This window comes from Suricata suricatta, chromosome 11 (assembly GCF_006229205.1).
Source record: "Suricata suricatta isolate VVHF042 chromosome 11, meerkat_22Aug2017_6uvM2_HiC, whole genome shotgun sequence".
Classification (NCBI taxonomy): Eukaryota; Metazoa; Chordata; class Mammalia; order Carnivora; family Herpestidae; genus Suricata; species Suricata suricatta.
The window spans coordinates 58,324,024-58,342,875 of NC_043710.1; the positions used below are offsets into that span (position 1 = coordinate 58,324,024).

The window sequence follows — 18,852 nt, forward strand, 5'->3', positions numbered from 1 at the left end:
TACTTAGTAACTGGCTCCCACTAGCTGGCACAAACCACCTCCGGCACACAATTGACAGCAGCTCTACTTCCTCTCATCACAGCACTTACCATGGCCTACTATATTTATCTGCATATAGAGAGGTTAGGCTTCTTTACTTGACTATAATCAAATTAAAAGTAGAGACTGTGTATTATTCATTTTTGTATATCCAGTACTTAGCATAATACCTGCCTTCATAAATGGTAAATGAAGAAATGAAGATGATTTTGGTGAAGATTTAAATTTCAAATATAATATAAAAGTTTTTTATAAGCACTGAGTAGAGGGAATGAAACCAAATGTTTCCCAGTGCACATAATGTCAGCAGATACTTGTGCATTCTTTATAGAGAAAAGAAGAAAATAAGTATTGGAATACCTAGCAATTCTAGACAAGTTGTCATTTTCAGGGATTTAAATATCTTACAAAATACACCACAAAAATGGCTTAAAAACTATTTTAATTTTTTAAAATATAATCTATTGTCGAGTTAGCTAACATACATTGTATACAGTGTGCTCTTGGCTTCAGGAGTAGAGTCCTGTGATTCATCACTTACATACAATACCCAGTGCTCATTCCAACAAGTGTCATCTTCCTTCAGTGCCCATCACCCATTTTCCCCACCTTCCCAAACACCCCAAATCAACCGTCAGTTTGTCCTCTGTATTTAAGAATCTCTTCTGGCTTGCCTCCCTCTCTGATTGTAACTATTTTTTTCCTTGCCTTCCCCCATGGTCTTCTGTTAAGTTTCACAAATTCCACATATGAGTAAAAGCATATGATACCTTTCTCTAACTGACTTATTTCACTTAGAATAATACCCTACAGTTCCATCCATGCAGTTGCGATACGGCAAGATGTCATTCTTTATGTCATATGAAATAATATCGTATGATTTCACACAAATGAGGAATTCAAGAAATAAAACAGATGATCATGGGGGAAGGGAAGGAAAAATAAGATAAAAAAAGAGGAGGGGAACTGTGAGAGACTCTTAAATACAGAGAACAAACTGAGGGTTGGTGGAGGGGTGTTGGGTGGGGGGATGGGCTAAATGGGTGATGGGCATTAAGGACACTTGTTGAGACGAACATGGGGTGTTATATATAAGTGACGAGTCACTGAGTTCTACTCCTATTACACTGTACTTGGATTTAAATTAAAAAAATAATTTGAAAAAACAAAGAGGTACTAATACCAACCCATTAAGGTGGCTACATCAAAAAACCAGAAAACATGTGATGTGCAGGATGTGGAGAAATTGGAACCCTTGTACAATGCTGGCATAGCTGCTACGGAAAACTGTATGACTGTTCTTCAAAATGTTAAAAATGCAATTATTTTTAGAAATTTATTTATTGAAACCATTCCATTAGTAAAATGGCAAAAAGTAGCAATAAAAAAGGAAAGATAAAATGTTTCTCAGATACACCAAAGTTACAGGAGTTCATCCCCACTAAACGAGCTTTATAAGCAGCTTGTAAGAAAGGTTAAGGAGAATTCTTTAAGTAAAAAGAAAAGGCTATAATTAGAAGAAAATTATGAAAGGAAAAAATTCATAGTTAAGAGCAACCATAGATTAAAGGTCATAGATTTATCACTTATAAAGCCAGTATAGAGGTTAAATCACAAAAATGGCAAAACTAGTCATATCTATAAAAATTAATTAAGGGATACACAAAATAAAAAGATGTAAAATATGACATCATATGCATAAAGTGGGGAGGGCAAGTAAAAATTAGTGCTTTTATAATGTGTTCAAACTAGGGTGCCTGGGTGGCTCAGCTGGTTGAGTGTCCGACTCCGGCTCAGGTCATGATCTCACAGGTGTGGATTCGAGCCTCACATCAGGCTCTGTGCTGACAGCTAGCTCAGACCCTGGAGTCTGCTTCGGATTCCATGTCTCCCTCTCTCTCTGTCCCTCCCCTGCTCATTATCTGTCTCTGTCTCTCAAAAATAAATAATAAAAATGTTTTTAAATTTTTGAAAAAAAAAAAAAGAACGTGTTCAAACTTAAGTGACCATAAAGTTAATGTAGACTGCTACACACTGAAGATGTTATATATAAACTCAATGATAACAACAAATTAAAAATTTGTGTAATGTATACACAAAAATGGAGAGAGAAAGGAATCCAAGCATACCACCAAAGAAAGCCATCAATGCACAGGGAAGAGAACAAGGGAAGAAAAAAGGAACAGAGAAAAACTACAAAAACAACCATAAAACAAATGTGAAATGGTAATAAGTATGTATATATCAATAATTACTTTAAATGTAAGTGGACTAAGTGCTCCACTTACATCAAAACATATAAAGTCACAGAATGGCTAGAAAAAAATCAGACCAATCTTACGCTGCCTACAAGAGACTTAGTTCAGGCCTGAAGACACGTATAGACTGAAAGTGAAAGGATGGAAAAACTTATTCCATGCAAATGGAAGCAGGAAAAGGAAAAGGCCAGGGTAGCAATATTTGTATCAAACAAAATGGACTTTAAAACAAAGACTAGGGATGTCTAGGAAGAAATTGCTGCGATTGAGGTCTAGGAGGCTATTTCCTGCTTTTTCCTCAAGGGCTTTTATGATTTCCTGTCTCACATTCAGATCCTTTATCCATTTTCAGTTTATTTTTGTATATGGTGTCAGAAAGTGGTCTAATTTCATTTTTCTACATGTTGCTGTCCAGCTCTCCCAACACCACCTGTTGAAGAGGCTGTCTTTTTTCCATCGGACACTCTTTTCTGCTTTGTCAAAGATTAATTGGCCATTTACTTGTGGGTCCAGTTCTGGGTTCTCTATTCTATTCCATCGGTCCATGTGTCTGTTTTTGTGCCAGTACCATACTGTCTTGATGATGACAGCTTTGTAGTAGAGGCTAAAGTCTGGGATTCTGATGCCTCCCGTTTTGGTTTTCTTCTTCAATATTACTTTGGCTATTCGAGGTCTTTTGTGGTTCCATATGAATTTTAAGATAGTTTGTTCTAGCTTTGAGAAGAATGTTGGTGCAATTTTGATGGGGATTGCATTGAATGTGTAAATTTCTTTGGGTAATAATGACATTTTAACAGGGTGATGGTCATGGTGGGGGCACTTGTGGGGAGAAGCACTGGGTGTTATATGGAAACCAATTTGATAATAAACTATTATAAAAAAATTTAAACAATTTTTTAAAATAAAGTATGTTATCGCAAAAAATAAATAAATAAAACAAAGACTATAACAAGAGACACAGAAGGGCACTATGTGATGATAATTAATCCAACAAGAGAATATAACAACTGTAAGATTCTATTCACCCAACACCTGAGCACCTGTACAAATATTACAGTAATGAAGGGAGAAATTGACAGTAACACAATTAGAGCAGGGGACTTTAACACCACTCTTAAAATCAATGGATAGATCACCCAGACAAAAAAATCAACAAAGGAACACTGGTTTTGAAAGATACATTAGGCCTAATAGATATATACAGAATATTCTATCCACAAACCGCAGAAAGTTTTTTCAATCACAACAGGGAATATTCTCTAGGACAGATCACATGTAGCTCACAAAACAAGTATCAATCACTTTAGCAAGACTGAAGTCATATCAAGCAACTTTTCCAACTACAACAGCATGAAACTAGAAATCTATCACAAGAAAACAAATTGGAAAAATCACAAACACATGGAGGCTAAACAACATGCTACTAAACAACCAATGGGTTGACAAAGAAATCAAAAGGAAATAAAATATACACAAACACTGGAGAGCCTGGGTGGCCCATTTGGTTGAGCGTCTGACTCTTGATCTCAGTTCAGGTCATGATCTCACGCGTTCATGAGTTTGACCCTGGCATCAGGCTCCACACTAGAAGACTACTTGGGATTCTCTCTCTCCCTTTCTCTCACACACATATATTCATTCTCTCTCTCTCTCTCTCTCTCTCTCTCTCACACACACACACACACACACACACACACACTATATATATATATATTCAATAAAGGCCTACCTCAACAAGAAAAGCCTCAAGTACACAACCTAATCTTGCTATCAAAAAGAATGAAATCTTGCCATCTGCAACAATGTGGATGAAGCTAGAGTATTATGCTAAGTGAAGTCAGTCAGAGAAAGATAAAGACCATATGATTTCAAACTCACATGTGGAATTTAAGAAACAAAACATATGAACACAGGGGAAAGAGGAAAGAAAGAGAAGGAAGCAAACCATAAGAGAGTCTTAACTAGAGACCAAATGGAGGGTTGCTGGAGGAGAGGTAGACGGAGGGATGGGCTAAATGGGTGATGGGCATTAAGGAGGGCATGCGGTGTGATGAGCACTGTGTTGTATCTAAGTGATGAATCACTAAATTTTACCCCTGAAACCACTATGACCCTATATGTTAACTAACTATAACTTAAATAAAAACTTGAAACCAAAAAAGAGAAGAAAAAAAAGTACTGAACTAGAGATGAATGCACTAAATACCACTGAACTGTTCATTTTAAAATGGTTAATTTTATGTTATGCAGACTTCACCTCAATAAATTAGTGCTTAAAATTAAAATTTTAAAACACTATAAAATTCCCACATCAGAAATAAAGCAGAGGGCATTTCTATATTCATATAATTTTTATTAAAATAATATATTTAAAGCATTCTTGGTCTAGGTGGCAAGGTCACATGTCTTGTGACAGTGGTCAGATAGAGTATGAAGTAAACATAATCATAGAGAATGTATTAGAAATGTGACTGTAACTACAAATATTCTGGTTGTAAACATTACACAAATACTTGAAGGTACAACTACTTAATTTGTTAAAATGCAGTGGTTCTTGAGGAGAATGACTTGGAATAAGGTACAACTCATGAGTTTATTACAATCTCCTCTGCAGTACAGCTACATGGAAAAACCCTTACTGTCCTTACTACATAATATGTGGCTTCTTTACGGGAAAGGATGGTGCCTTCTGACTTTTCCCATAAAACTAGCATGGTGCTCTCGTACCTGGTGTACTTGGTAAATATTTGCTGGGCTAAATTAAACTGCTTGACTTTGTAACAGGACTCAGGATATGATTCCTCTCAAATCTGATGTGAGTTGAAACTATGCCTTGCAGAAGCTTTTTATCTTGATGAGGTCCCAGTAGTTCATTTTTGTTTTTGATTCACTTGCCTCTGGAGATGTGTCGTGGAAGAAATTGCTGCGATTGAGGTCTAGGAGGCTATTTCCTGCTTTTTCCTCAAGGGTTTTTATGGTGGACCTCGAGGGTGTCATGCTAAGCGAAATAAGGCAGAGAAGGATAGGTACCATATGTTTGCACTCATAGGTCTAACAGGAGAGACCTGGCAGGGGACCATGGGGAGAGGAAGGGGGAAAGAGAGCGGGGAAGAGTGAGGGACACAGATCAGGGGAGACTACTGAATACTGGAGACGAACCATGGACTGAAGGGGGAGAGGGAGGGAGGGAGGGGGTGATGGTCATGGTGGGGGGCACTTGTGGGGAGAAGCACTGGGTGTTATATGGAAACCAATTTGACAATAAACTATTATACAAAAAAAAAAAGAAACAATGCCCACATAACTATAGCCAAGGAATAACTTTAAAGCCCTAAGGTGAAAGAACTCTGGAGTCTGTAAGACCTATATTTAAGTCTCAGTTTGGTCCCCTACTGATCAAGTTCATTAATTTTGGTGAATTACCTTGCCTGTCTGAACTTTGCCTCTTTGGGGGCAAGTTTCCTTATTTGCAAAATGGGGATGATGATAATTTCCAGGGCATGGTAGGTAAGGACGGTGATGGTAAAAGCAGCAGCTAACACTTAATTGTGTTCTTACATTTGCCTAGCATTGTGCACGTGCATAATATGAAGAATAATCTCCTCTAATCTTTAAATCAGTCCATCAGTATATTGCTATTTTTTTTCCTTAGGCTACTGCTATTCGGAGCTGTCAATGCAGAGCCTGATGCAGGGCTCCAACTCATGAACCATGACCTGAGCCAAAGTCGGACACTTAACCATCTGAGCCACCCAAGCACCTCAGTTATTGCTATTCTTATTTACAAATGAGAAAATGGATGATTAGAAATTTGTCCAAAGTCATGTATGTGTGTAGCTGATGGGTAGTCCAGGATTTGAAAAAAAGCCTATGGTCTTACAACCATAGAACATGACACATAATAAAGGCTCAATAAATGGAAGCTATTATAATTATTTTTCAACTACTAGATCAATCTAAATTATGATTAGGAGGGGGACAACTGGGGTGGCTGTTGGTTAAGTGTCCAACTCTTGATTTTGGCTCAGGTCTTGGTCTCATGGTTGTGAGACCAAGCCCCATAGTGGATCCTGTGGTAGGCATGGAGCCTGCTTAAGAATCTCTCTCTCCCTCTCCCTGTGCCCTTTCCCTGCTCATGCTCTTTCTCTCAAAAAAAAAATTATGAGTAGAAGAGAAGAACATCACCATAGACCCATTTTCTATTTGAAAAAAGTAAAAGGAAAGAGAAATCTACTCAAAATAGGAGTAGTAGTTAAGCAAAAAGAAATTCTCTGAGTGGGAAATAGAGGTAAAACATATATAATTTTCCACTGCTAAAAGGAAAAAAGACTTATTTTATGATCTATCACCCCAAGGCCAGAGAGGTGGGAAAAGGGAGAATAAGAACAGAAATAATTCCAACAGCCTAGCTCATGGCTTGAGACGCAGCAAGGTATCTAAGGGTAATTTTTATTAAGTCCAAGGAGATTTTAGAGCAATATATATTCTCAAGGAAAACATGGTCTTGAAGCATTTAAAATCATCTGAAAAAAATTTACTTTTAAATCTAAGAGAAAGGAACTATGGATTAAATTAAGCAGTGATTAATAACAGTTAAGTTTGGAAAAAGTGGCCATTTTATCCCCCAGTGCTTTTAATTCTGAAAATCTGTTGCTAATTACACATTTATAAATAAAGCTAATAATTTTAGTTTCTTCTTGTGCTTGGCTGTTTTAAGTTGTTTTTACTCTTTAATGATTTAGGTTTGATCTTAATTATCTCATAGTAAATCTGGCTATCTGAACCATAAAGCTGTTTATGAGGTACTACAATTCTTCTAGTAACAGCTGGAGGAAATAAGCAACTTTCTGATTTCTGACTTCTACAAAAACAAAAACACCAACCACACAAGAGAGTGTGCTGAATGATAACAGATTGGAGATAAAGAAGGGACGGATGACTATGTTCCAGGAACAGGGACACAGTCTACAGTTGATAAATGTTTGCTGGCAGAGGGAGGGAGGAAGACAGGGTGAGAAGGGGAAGAAAAGGAAAACAGGGGATTCAGAAAGAGCCACACACAGAAATTCTGAGATGAGGAGGAGATGCTAATAAAGTAGTTTGGTGGGAGTGCAGATTTTATGCAAGACAATACATGCCAAGAGAGACACGATCAAACACTTACTTCAGTCCTTTGTAGAACAACTTCTTGTAGTCAACATTTATTCTACTGATATTTTCTTTTCTAAGACGTTCAATAGAAAATAACCGGCCCATTTGCTGAAAACCAGGAGCTCTGCTTCGGACATACTGCCTATCAAAATTTGGCAACCAAAAAATCTGTAAGGAGAAAAAGGATTTAGTGGATAATCAGCTCTCCAGCTACAAAGAGCCTCATTCCAGCACTGGTAACAGTCTATACAGAGTAGAGAGAGATTCTAGCCCTTGGTGAAAGAGCCAATGTGGCCTGATACTATCTAATGAACTCTTATGATGGGACTTGCAGCAAGGTTGATCTGGAGCTGAGATTTCTAGAGTTAACATCCTGAGTCAAGGGCCCATCGTGTCCAGATAGCCCCGTACTAGCCAAAGTGGATGAGGAGTTGGTAGGTGCAGATGAAAGGTAGGAATCCTATCTCCTCTAGATGATGATGCTAAGAATCATCTTTGATAGGGGTCATTTCCTGTCAATAGGGAATACTATTATGATTCATCTGTGGAAATAGTTCTTTTTGCAAGAAGACACACATTTGTTTTACTCAGCACTCTACCACATTTTAAGAACTTAAGAGATTTGGAATGATTACCCAAGTGCAGAGAGTTGCTTCTGAAAAACATGAACAAATCTCTGCTCAAATAAGAACCAGCTGTTTCTTCTGTATCATTAATTAAAGGCAAATCCTCAAAGCCTTAGTGTTACCCAGGCCCCTTCTAATAGTTCTATGCTAGTGACGGTGCAAGTCACATTATATAGTCATTACACACACGCTTTCTTAACAGAGTTCTGTTATTTCATTTGGTTTGGAGTAGCAAACAGCTTCTGTAGCAAAAAGTTTTTCCCCACTGAAATAAATATAACTGGGTCATTCTTAGATCACGACATGTAGCTACATAAGCAACAATCTCCATTTCTACAGACAGCAAAATTTAGGAATCCCAGGGAAGATCTACAAGGTGGGTCAGATTCAACTGCTATGCTCCTGGGACATGCTACCCACCTCCCAACCTCCACCGTAAATAATGAGATATACATACCAGATGTTGCTCAATTTTAGAGGCAAGGATCACGTTTACTACATGGCGAATATACATGTTTCTGAGAGGATGTTTTCGTGGAGGGGCATTAAGATCAAATAGCACAAATTTTTTTTCCTTCTGTGCAAATTCCAATAAATCAGTTAGTTTTGAAATCCTCTGATTTTCTGCTTTTTCACGATCAGCCTTTGATAGGGGTTTCATATGATAAAATGGTTTAAACTAAAAACAAATACATCAGAGAATACATTGGCCCCTATCAAAAGCAATTTCCAATTCTCCTGCTATATAGCCCCACACCCAGGCCTATCCCCACATTGCTCCATTGTCATTCAACCCACCAGACCCTCTGAAATACTGGTCCTGAAATAACAGTTGCCAAGGAGAGAAATTAAATGTAATCTTCATAGGTAATTATGGTATTTGAAATGATTATTTCTATACTGTAGAACATGTTGTATTTGCCCTGAAAAGTCCTTCATATTTTTGTCCTGACCTTCCTTTTCAGCTTTCTTTCCTATAATTTAAGGTAACACAATCTTTTTTTGTAAAAGTCACACTGGCTTCCCACATTTGCTCTCACTGTTCTTGTTATGTATAATGGAAAAATAGGCTTTGGCTTCAGATTACACTAGATTCAATCCCAGATCTATCATTCATTGGTTTTCCTTGCCAAATCCACCTGTTACATCTAATCCTAAACCTACAAAGCCCAGCTTAAATGCTACCTCCTTCATGAAGCCTTCCTCAAATATTCCTGAACAAAAGAGACTTTGATAATATTAAATTCCAAAGGCTCATTTTTATGGCTCAGTTGTATGTTTCATTTTGCCTTCTATTTGTTTATGTCTTAGGCGAGATTCAAATTCTGACTTCATATGCTTCTTGCTGTGTAACTGTGATAAGACCATTTAAATCCTCAAAGTATAAAATGCCCAAACTATAAAATGGGGATGGGGAGAGGTAACCTATATATTTCTCAGGATTATTTTGAATATTAAATATGATAAAATATTTACAGGTTCTATGAGCATGTCTGGTACATAGAAAAGTGCACAATTCACATGAATTCTCTCACTCTCTACTGCTTCTACTGGAGTGTACATTTCTTATGGCAGGAATTGTCACATACTCTTTGCAATATTTTACAAAGCACTTCATCTTATACCTCAGTCCATGCATCTATTAGCTATATTAAATTTAAAAGATGGCTAATTTTATAGTCATTTGTTTATTTTAGACAATTTGGGGGAAGTCAGTGATAAAAGGCTATCTCTAAGAAGGAAACCGACACAGGTCCTTTTCTAAGACTCAAGTAATATCTTTTCCTACACAACTTTAACTTCATTATCATGCTCATCCTTTCTATTTCTTCCCCTTCCCCTGACCTCCTCCTTCTCAGTAAAGAAATAATCATATTGCACAGTATCATCAAACTAGGACAGAAGTCAAATCATAAAAGTTGAATTAAATCGTGGTCTAGATATCAGTTGAAGTCTATTTTTAAGGGTCTTCTTAATTCTCAGGAGAATAAAAAATTTGCCTCAGGATTCAAGATTTTGTTAGATTCTTCAAGATATAGAACTCACTCAATTATTAGACCTCCATGTGGGGAAAATTGTTAAAAGAACAGAATGAGAAACACCAAGACAGAACTTAAATAACTTAGCTGTGCATAATTTCAAAAATGTTCCTGAATGGGAAAAAAGAATAAAAAATGCTCTATTCAAGGACATTTATAAAGCTTTTTCTTTAGGATAAATTGAACAAAAATCTTTAAAAAAATAAATATTTAACAACAGAATTTAAAAATAGATTGCAATAAACTTTAAATAGTATAATGGGGTAGGTCTAATAGCAGAAGCAAACTCAGCCTCTTTTTTGGGTACATAAAATAGGAAACTTAGAAAATGGAAACTGGAATGGGACAAAACCAGTTTAGACTATCTCCAAGTGATTGAACATTTTTTTAAAAAGCCCTAGGAAGTAACAAGCTAAAAATGAAAACAAACTTGTGGTTCTCCACATAAAAACCACACTAAAGATGTCCTCTTTATTCTCTATGCTTATGCTTATAGAAATTACAAGTAGGAAAATCCAATGTATCCTCTTGGCAAGAAATGGAACATTTATCTAAAATCTGCCTAATGTTACCACCTAAAGAGAAACACTACTACCCAACATACGATTCTGAAAAGAACTATATATAAACATAGATAAACAATACAAATTCTTATTGATACTGGTGCCACTACTTTTACTATTAATCCCATTACCATGGAAAATCAGATTCCACAAAGTACCCAAACTATACAAATGGTGGGAATTACTAACCATCTTAAATCCTTTTCCATGTCCCCAACCTATAACTGTCACTTTTGTCAGAACTCTCTTTTCTTCCCTATGGCACTTTCCTATAAATTTCATCATTAGAAATATATTGCGCAAAAAGATCCACCAGAAGACATATACCACAGACAAAATATTTTCAGGAGTTGCAGAAGATTCTACTGCACATTATGAAATTATAGCAGGGATATTAGTATATAGATTCCAAAACAAGTAAATAACTAGGCATGATATCAGGACCCCATGAGGGAAAAAGAACAACTGAGAGTCAAACCAGTAAGGGTTCAGATTGATTCTTTTGACACTGTTGCCTAAAATCCTGTTGAAGATCTAAGCCAACTATAACAGACTTAATACAATAAGGATTAATTATCCCCTGCTCTAGTCCAAGCAAAATGTCTGTTTTACCTGGTTAAAAAAGAAAAATCAAAACTGAGATGGTAGAAGATAGATTCATCCCACATCCGTAAGCTATTAACCAGAGATTTATATGTCATTTTCTAGTACTGCCTAAGCCAAATATACTTTCTTTGGCCCTATCTTTACTTTCTCTCCTGTTTTAGCTGATGAAGACAGCCAATATGCATTGTCTTTACCAGAGAACAATCAATAATTTACCTGGAAAATTATGCCTTAGATGTTTACTGAAGTCCCATCCTACTTTTACCAAGTGTTAAACCAAGATCATAAGGTATGCAATAAGATATCTTGAAATTGTAAGATCAGCTATATATTAATGAAGCTTCTAGAAAGAAATTTTAGGGGTGCCTGGGTGGCTCAGTTGATTAAGCATCTGACTCAGTTTCAGCTCAAGTCGTGATCTCAGTTTCATAACCTCAAGCCCCGCATCAGGCTCTGTGCTGGGAGCACAGAGCCTCCTTGGGATCCTCTCTCTCTCCCCCTCCCTCTATGCTCCTCCCTCATGCCTGTCTTTCTCAAAAAGGAAATAAAATAAACTTAAATTTTTTAGAAAAATACAATGAAAATTTTTAATTCTACAAAATAACAGTTCATTATCCAGGGTTCAGCAAACTTATTCTGTGAAAGACCAGACACTAAGTATTTTTTATTTTGTGGGACACGCAGTCTCTGTCACAGCTACTCAACTCTACTACTATAGTGCAAAAACAGCAATAGACAATTCATAGTGAATAAGCATGGCTGTGTTCCAATAAAACTTTATTTATGGGCCCTTAAATTGGAGTTTTATATCATGTTCAGGAAATACTTTTTTTTTATTTTGTTCAACCATTTAGAAATGTAAAAAATATTCTTATGAGCTCACAGGCTATACAAAAAATAGCCAGTGGCTGGATTTGTACAGCAAGCCATAGTTTGCCAACACTTGACCTAGGCCATGATATATTGGCTGAGGAAGGGCATAATCTAATGAGAGATACAAACTATCCAAAATTATCCAAGGCCAAACACTAAGGACAATTAAATAATTTCTGGAATTAAATAGATTTTGGAGTATACACAGCAGACTCTTGAAACAGGCCTCCCTGTGTGATTAGACTTGATCAAACATTTTGGGAACATTCTCAGAAGAAACCAGAAAGACCTTCAGTAATCTCAAAATATTTCTCCAACAATCACCTTGGCTGATCTAGATAATAAACCTTTCCTTTTGAAAGCACCTAAAAGGGGAGGCCACAGTCTAAAAGCATGAACAAGTTGGCACAAAACAAAGACTCACTGCCTACTAATTAATGCCCACTGATCCAGTATCAAGGTTTTCTCTTTGCCTCAGAAGAAAATACACTTCTGGCCAAATTAGTCTAAGAATCTTCAGACGCTATACTAGGTTCATCTTTCTATTTTACGGTAACACACTCCATACAATCACTGTTGTTGACCAATACCCATAAAATACCCAGTATTTTATGTTAATTATAAAATAGTTATTTTCTTTTCTCATGTTGCCATTCGCCAATATAACACTCTTCATACAGCAACTGTATTATCCTTGGCAAAAAAGGAGAATCTCATCATTTCTGTAATTTGAGAACTGTCCATGCTTGGAACAAACCTTCTGTGTTTCTATGCCAAATCTTGACTTAATATTGTTTACTGACAGGTTTTATCTTAAAAAGATAATAATAAATGGAGTATGCACATTTTGCATAATAAACTTGTTTTTTTCCCAGATTCTCTCACAGAATCTCAAATCTATTACCAGGTATCAAATTGTCATGAGTGGCCAAAATTATAGCCTCCTCTATGGCATACGAGAACTTTTTTACCTTTTAGTTATCTGTATTAAACATCAATATCAAATACACAAACTACTGGGTGCCTTGAAGCTTCCCAAATTGCTATCCAAAAGGCAGAGGTCCACAGTAAAGAGACATTAGAGGAAATACTTTAGCAGATCATCATACTAGACAGAATGCTCTGACTAAAATCCTTAGACAAGGACTTCTAATAAAGAACAAAGACCAATCTATGGGGTTCATGAATTCCATCATTAATGCATAAAATTTGGCCCCCAATTCTGAAAAGAAACACTACAACTTATCAGGTTGCCAGATTCATGGTGGTTACCTTGTGGCACCAGTTAACTTTTTTTAAAAAATTCTTAAAATTTTTTTTTTTTTTTAGAGCATGAGCAGGGGAGGGGCAGAGAGAGAGAGAGAGAGAGAGAGAGAGAGAGAGAGAGAGAAATTGAGAATCCCAAGCAGGCTCCACACTGCCAGCATGGAGCTCAGTATGAGGCTCGAACTCATGAACCGTGAGATCATGATTTGAGCTGAAACCAAAGTCAGACATTTAACTGACTGGGCCACTCATGTGTCCCACACCAGTTAACATCTTGAATATTCCCAAAGTCCCCATGACACAATTCATCACAGTAGGGATAAATTGAGTGCAATATCAAACACTGATGGGGTAACTTTTCTATGATATCAGAAGTATGACCAGTTCTTTCCTCACCTATAACCAAAATAATCCTGAAAAAACTATAAGTGGAAAATGAAAAGGAACTTTGCACAAAAGGGTCCTATGAGGATCTCTAAAATGTTTCTATACCATGTCTTCCCTCCATGGACTATGAATTTATACCAGTAACCATATTTAGTTTTTGGTTGGGCTAAAACATTTCCTTACTGAATAGTCACTAAAACTTTTTTTTTTAATTTATAGTTTATTGTCAAGTTGGTTTCCATATAACACCCAGTGATCTTCCCCACTAGTGCCCTCCTCCATGACCAATATCCCCTTTCCCCCTCCCTCTTCAGCCCTGTTTGTTTTCAGTATTCAAGAGTCTCTCATGGTTTGCCTCCTTCCATCTCCCTAAATCTTTCCACCCCCTTCCCCCTCCCATGGTACCGTTAGGTTTCTCCTTTTAGACCTATTAGTGAAAATATATAGTTATATCCTTCTCCACCTGACTTATTTAGCTTAGCATGACACCCTCGAGGTCCATCAACTTCGCTACGAATGGCCAGATTTCATTCTTTATCATGGCCATGTAGTATTCTGTCGTATATATAAACCACATCTTCTTTATCCATTCATCAGGTGATGGACATTTAGGCTCTTTCCGTGATTTGGCTATTGTTGAAAGTGCTGCTATGAACATTGGGGTACATGTGCCCCTATGTACAAGCATCTCTATATCCCTTGGGTAGATCCCCAGCAGTGCTATTGCTGGGTCATAAGGAGTTCTATGGATAGTTTTTTGAGGAACCTCCACACTGTTTTCCAGAGCGGCTGCACCAGTTTACATTCTCACCAACAGTGTAGGAGGGGGCCCATTTCTCCACACACTCACCAGCATCTACAGTCTCTTGATTTGTTCATTTTAGTCACTGTGACTGGTGTTGGGGGGGGTATCTAAGTGTGGTTTTGATTTGTATTTCCCTAATGATAAGTGACGCTGAGCATCCTTTCATGTACCTATTGGCCATCTGGATGTCTTCTTTGGAGAGGTGTCTGTTCAGGACTTCTGCCCATTTCTTCTCTGGATTATTCATTTTTTGGGTGCGGAGTTTGGTGAGTTCCTTGTAGATTTTGGATACCAGCTCTTTATCTGATATGTCATTTGCCACTATCTTTTCCCATTCCATGGGTTGCCTATTAGATTTCTTGATTGTTTCCTTTGCAGTGCAGAAGCTTTTTATCTTGATGAGGTCCCAATAGTTCATTTCAGCTCTTCATTCCCTTGCCTTTGGGGATGTGCTGAGTAGGAAATTGCTGTAGTTGAGGTCAAGGAGGCTGTTTCCTGCTTTCTCCTCTGAGGTTTTAATGGTTTCCTGTCTCCTATTCAGGTCCTTCATCTCTTTTGAGTTTATTTTTGTGTGTAGTGTAAGAAAGTGGTCTAGTTTCATTCTTCTGCATGTTGCTGTCCAGTTCTCCCAGCACCACCTACTAAAGAGGCTGTCTTTTTTTCCATTGGATACTCTTTCCTGCTTTGTCAAGCATTAATTATGTGTGGGTCCAGTTATTGGTTATTCTATTCTATTCCATTGGTCTATGTTTCTGTTTTTGTGCCAATACCATACTGTCTTGATGATGACAGCTTTGTAGTAGAGGCTGAAGTCTGGGATTTTGGTTTTCTTCTTCAGTATTACTTTGGCTATTTGGGGGTTTTAGTGTTTCCATACAAATTTTAGTATAGTTTGTTCTAGCTTTGAGAAGAATACTGGTGCAGTTTTGACTGGGATTGCACTGAATGTGTAATTGCTTTGGATTAATAATTACATTTTAACAATGTTTATTCTTCCAACCCATGAGCACGGGATGTTTTTCCATTTCTTGGTGTCTTCTTCAATTTCTTTCATAAGCTTTCTATAGTCTTCATTGTACAGGTCTTTTACATCTTTGGTTAGGTTTTTTCTTAGGTATTTTATGGGTTTTCGTGCAATTGTGAATGGGATCTGTTTCTTGATTTCTGTATTGCTTCATTATTGGTATATAAAAATGCAACAACCAATTTCTGTACTTTGATTGTGTACCCTGCAACTTTGCTGAATTCATTGATCAGTTCTAGAAGGCTTCTGGTGGAGTCAGTCAGGTTTTCTATGTAGAGCATCATGTCATCTGTGAAAAGCGAAAGTTTGACTTCTTTGCTGATTCTGATGCCTTTTATTTCCTTTTGCTGTATGGCTGCAGATACTAGGACTTCCAGCACTGTTAAACAACAGTGGTGAGACTGGACATGCTTGTAGTGTTCCTGATCTCAGGAGGAAAGCTCTCAGTTTTTCCCCATTGAGGATGGTATTAGCTGTGGGCTTTTCATAAATGGCTTTTATAATGTTTAAGTGGATTCCTTCTATCCCGACTTTCTCGACAGTTTTTATTAAGAAACGATGCTGTATTTTATCAAATGCATTTTCTGCATCTATTGACAGGATCATATGGTTTTTATCTTTTTGTTTGTTAACATGACGTATCACATTGATGGATTTGCAAATACTGAACCAGCCCTGTAACCCAGGAATGAATCCCACTTGATCACGATGGGTAATTCTTTTTATATGCTGTTGAATTCAATTTGCTAGTATCCTGTTGAGTATTTTTGAATCTGTATTCATTAAGGATATTGGCCTATAGTTCTCTTTTTGTTGGGTCTCTGTCTGATTTGGGAATCAAAGCAATACTAGCTTTGTACAATGAGTTCCCAAGTTTTCCTCCTATTGCTATTTTTTGGAATAATTTGAGAAGGATGGGTGTTAACTCTGCTTTAAATGTCTGGTAGAATTCCCCTGGGAAGCCATCCAGCCCTGGGCTCTTACTGGTTGGGAGATTTTTGATAACTGATTTGATTTCTTCACTGGTTATGGGTATGTTCAGATTTTCTATCTCTTCCCGTTTGAATTTTGGTAGTGCATGTGCGTTTAGGAATTTGTCCATTTCTTCTAGATTGTCCAGTTTGTTGGCATATGATTTTTCATAGTAATCTCTAGCGACTGCTTGTATTTCTGAGGGATCGGTTGTAATAGATCCATTTTCATTCACGATTTTGTCTATTTGGGTGTTCTCTCTTTTCTTTCTGAGAAGCCTGGCTAGAAGTTTATCAATTTTGTTTATATTTTCAAAAAACCAACTCTTGGTTTCATTGATCTGTTCAATTGTTTTTGTGGATTCTATATTGCTTATTTCTGTGATCTTTATTATTTCTCTTCTTTTTCTGGGTTTAGGGTGCTCTTGCTGCTTCCCTTCTAGTTTTCTTAGATGCCTTGTTAGGTTGCATTTGCGCTTTTTCTAGTTTGTTGAAATAGGCCTGGGTTGCAATATGCTTTCCTCTTAGGACTGCCTTTGCTGCATCCCAGAGAGTTTGGATTGTTGTATTTTCATTTTCATCTGTTTCCATATATTTTTAAATTTTGTCTCTAATTGTCTGATTGGCCTAATCATTCTTTAGTAGGGTGGTTTTTAGCCTCCACATTTTTGGAGGTTTTCCAGACTTTTTCCTGTGATTGATTTCAAGCTTCATAGCATTGTGATCTGAAAGTGTGCATGGTATGATCTCAGTTCTTTTGTATTTATGGAGGACTGTTTTACGATCCAGTATGTGACTGACCTTGGAGAATGTGCCATGTGCACTCAAGAAGAAAGTGAGTTCCCTAGCTTCAGGATGCAGTTCTAAATATATCTATTAATTCCATCTGTTCCAATGTGCCATTCAGATCCATTGTTTCTTTAGTGATTTTCTGTCTGGTTGACCTATCCATTGCTGTAAGTGGATTATTAACATCTCCTGTGATAAGCACATTCTTATCAATAAGGTTGTTTCTGTTTGTGATTGTCTTATGTATTTGGGTGCTCCCGAATTCAATGCATGATGTTTATAACTGTTAGCTCTTCTTGATGGAGAGACCCTGTAATTATTATATAATGTCTTTCTTCATCTTTAGTTACTGCCTTTAAAGTCCAGTTTGTCCAATATAAGTATGGCTACTCCGGCTTTCTGTTGACTTCCAGTTGCATGATAGATATTTCTCCATCCCCTTACTTTCAATCTGAAGGTGTCTTCAGGTCTAAGGTGAGTCTCTTGTAGACAGAAAATAGATGGATTTTGGTTTTTGATCCATTCTGCTACCCTGTGTCGTTAGACTGGAACATTCAGTCCATTTACATTCAGTGTTATTATTGATAAATGTGGGTTTAAATTCATTTTGTTCTCTGTAGAGTTCATGTTTGTAGTGATGTCTCTGGTACCTTATATTCTTTGCTACATTTCCCTCATAGAGTCCCTCTTAGGATTTCTTGTAGGGTTGGTTTGATGGTCATGACTTCTCTCAACTTTTGTTTATTTGGGAAAACCTTTATTTCTCCTTCTATTTTGAATAATAGGCTTGCTGGATAAAGGATTTGGGGCTGCATATTTTTCCTATTCATCACATTGAAGATTTCCTGCCATTCCTATTGGCTTGCCAAGTTTCAGTAGATAGGTCTGTAACCACTCTGATAGTTTTCCTTTTGTAGGTTAAGGCCCTTTTATCCCTAGCTGCTTTCAGAATTCTCTCTTTATCTTTATATTTTGCCAGTTTCACTATGATATGTCATGCCAAAGCTTGATTCAAGTTATGTCTTAGGGGAGTTCTCTGTACCTCTTGGATTTAAATGGCTATTTCCTTCCCCAAATTGGGGAGTTGTTGGCTATAATTTGATGCAGCACCCCTTCCAGACCTTTTTCTCTTTCTTCTTCTTCAGGAACTCCTAGGATATGGATATTGTTCCATTTGATTGTATCACTCAGGTCTCAAATTCTCCTCTCCTGCTTCTGAATCAAATTCTCTTTTTCTCGGCTTCTGCTTTTGCTATAACTGTGTCTTCTAACTCACCTATTCCCCCCTGTGCCTCTTCAATCCATGCCATGGTTGCCTCTGTTTTATTATGCACCTAATTTATAGCCTTTTTTTTTAAACTCGTCACAGCTATTTTGAATGTCCCTAGTCTTTGTATCATCAATAGCTTCTCTGATGTCTTCCATGTTTTTCAAGTTCAGAGATTAATTTTATGA

General features: G+C 37.1%; 1 protein-coding gene across 1 annotated transcript in view; it reads right to left on the reverse strand.

The window, feature by feature from the left end:
* GDPD4 (glycerophosphodiester phosphodiesterase domain containing 4) overlaps positions 1–18,852 on the reverse strand; it is a 104,166-nt gene that overhangs the window by 18,879 nt on the left and 66,435 nt on the right. The window contains exons 12-13 of the mRNA XM_029957242.1: positions 8,532–8,753; positions 7,462–7,616 (exon numbers count right to left, since the gene is read on the reverse strand). Coding sequence (XP_029813102.1) covers positions 7,462–7,616; positions 8,532–8,753 — 377 coding nt within the window. The remainder of the gene's footprint in view (positions 1–7,461; positions 7,617–8,531; positions 8,754–18,852) is intronic.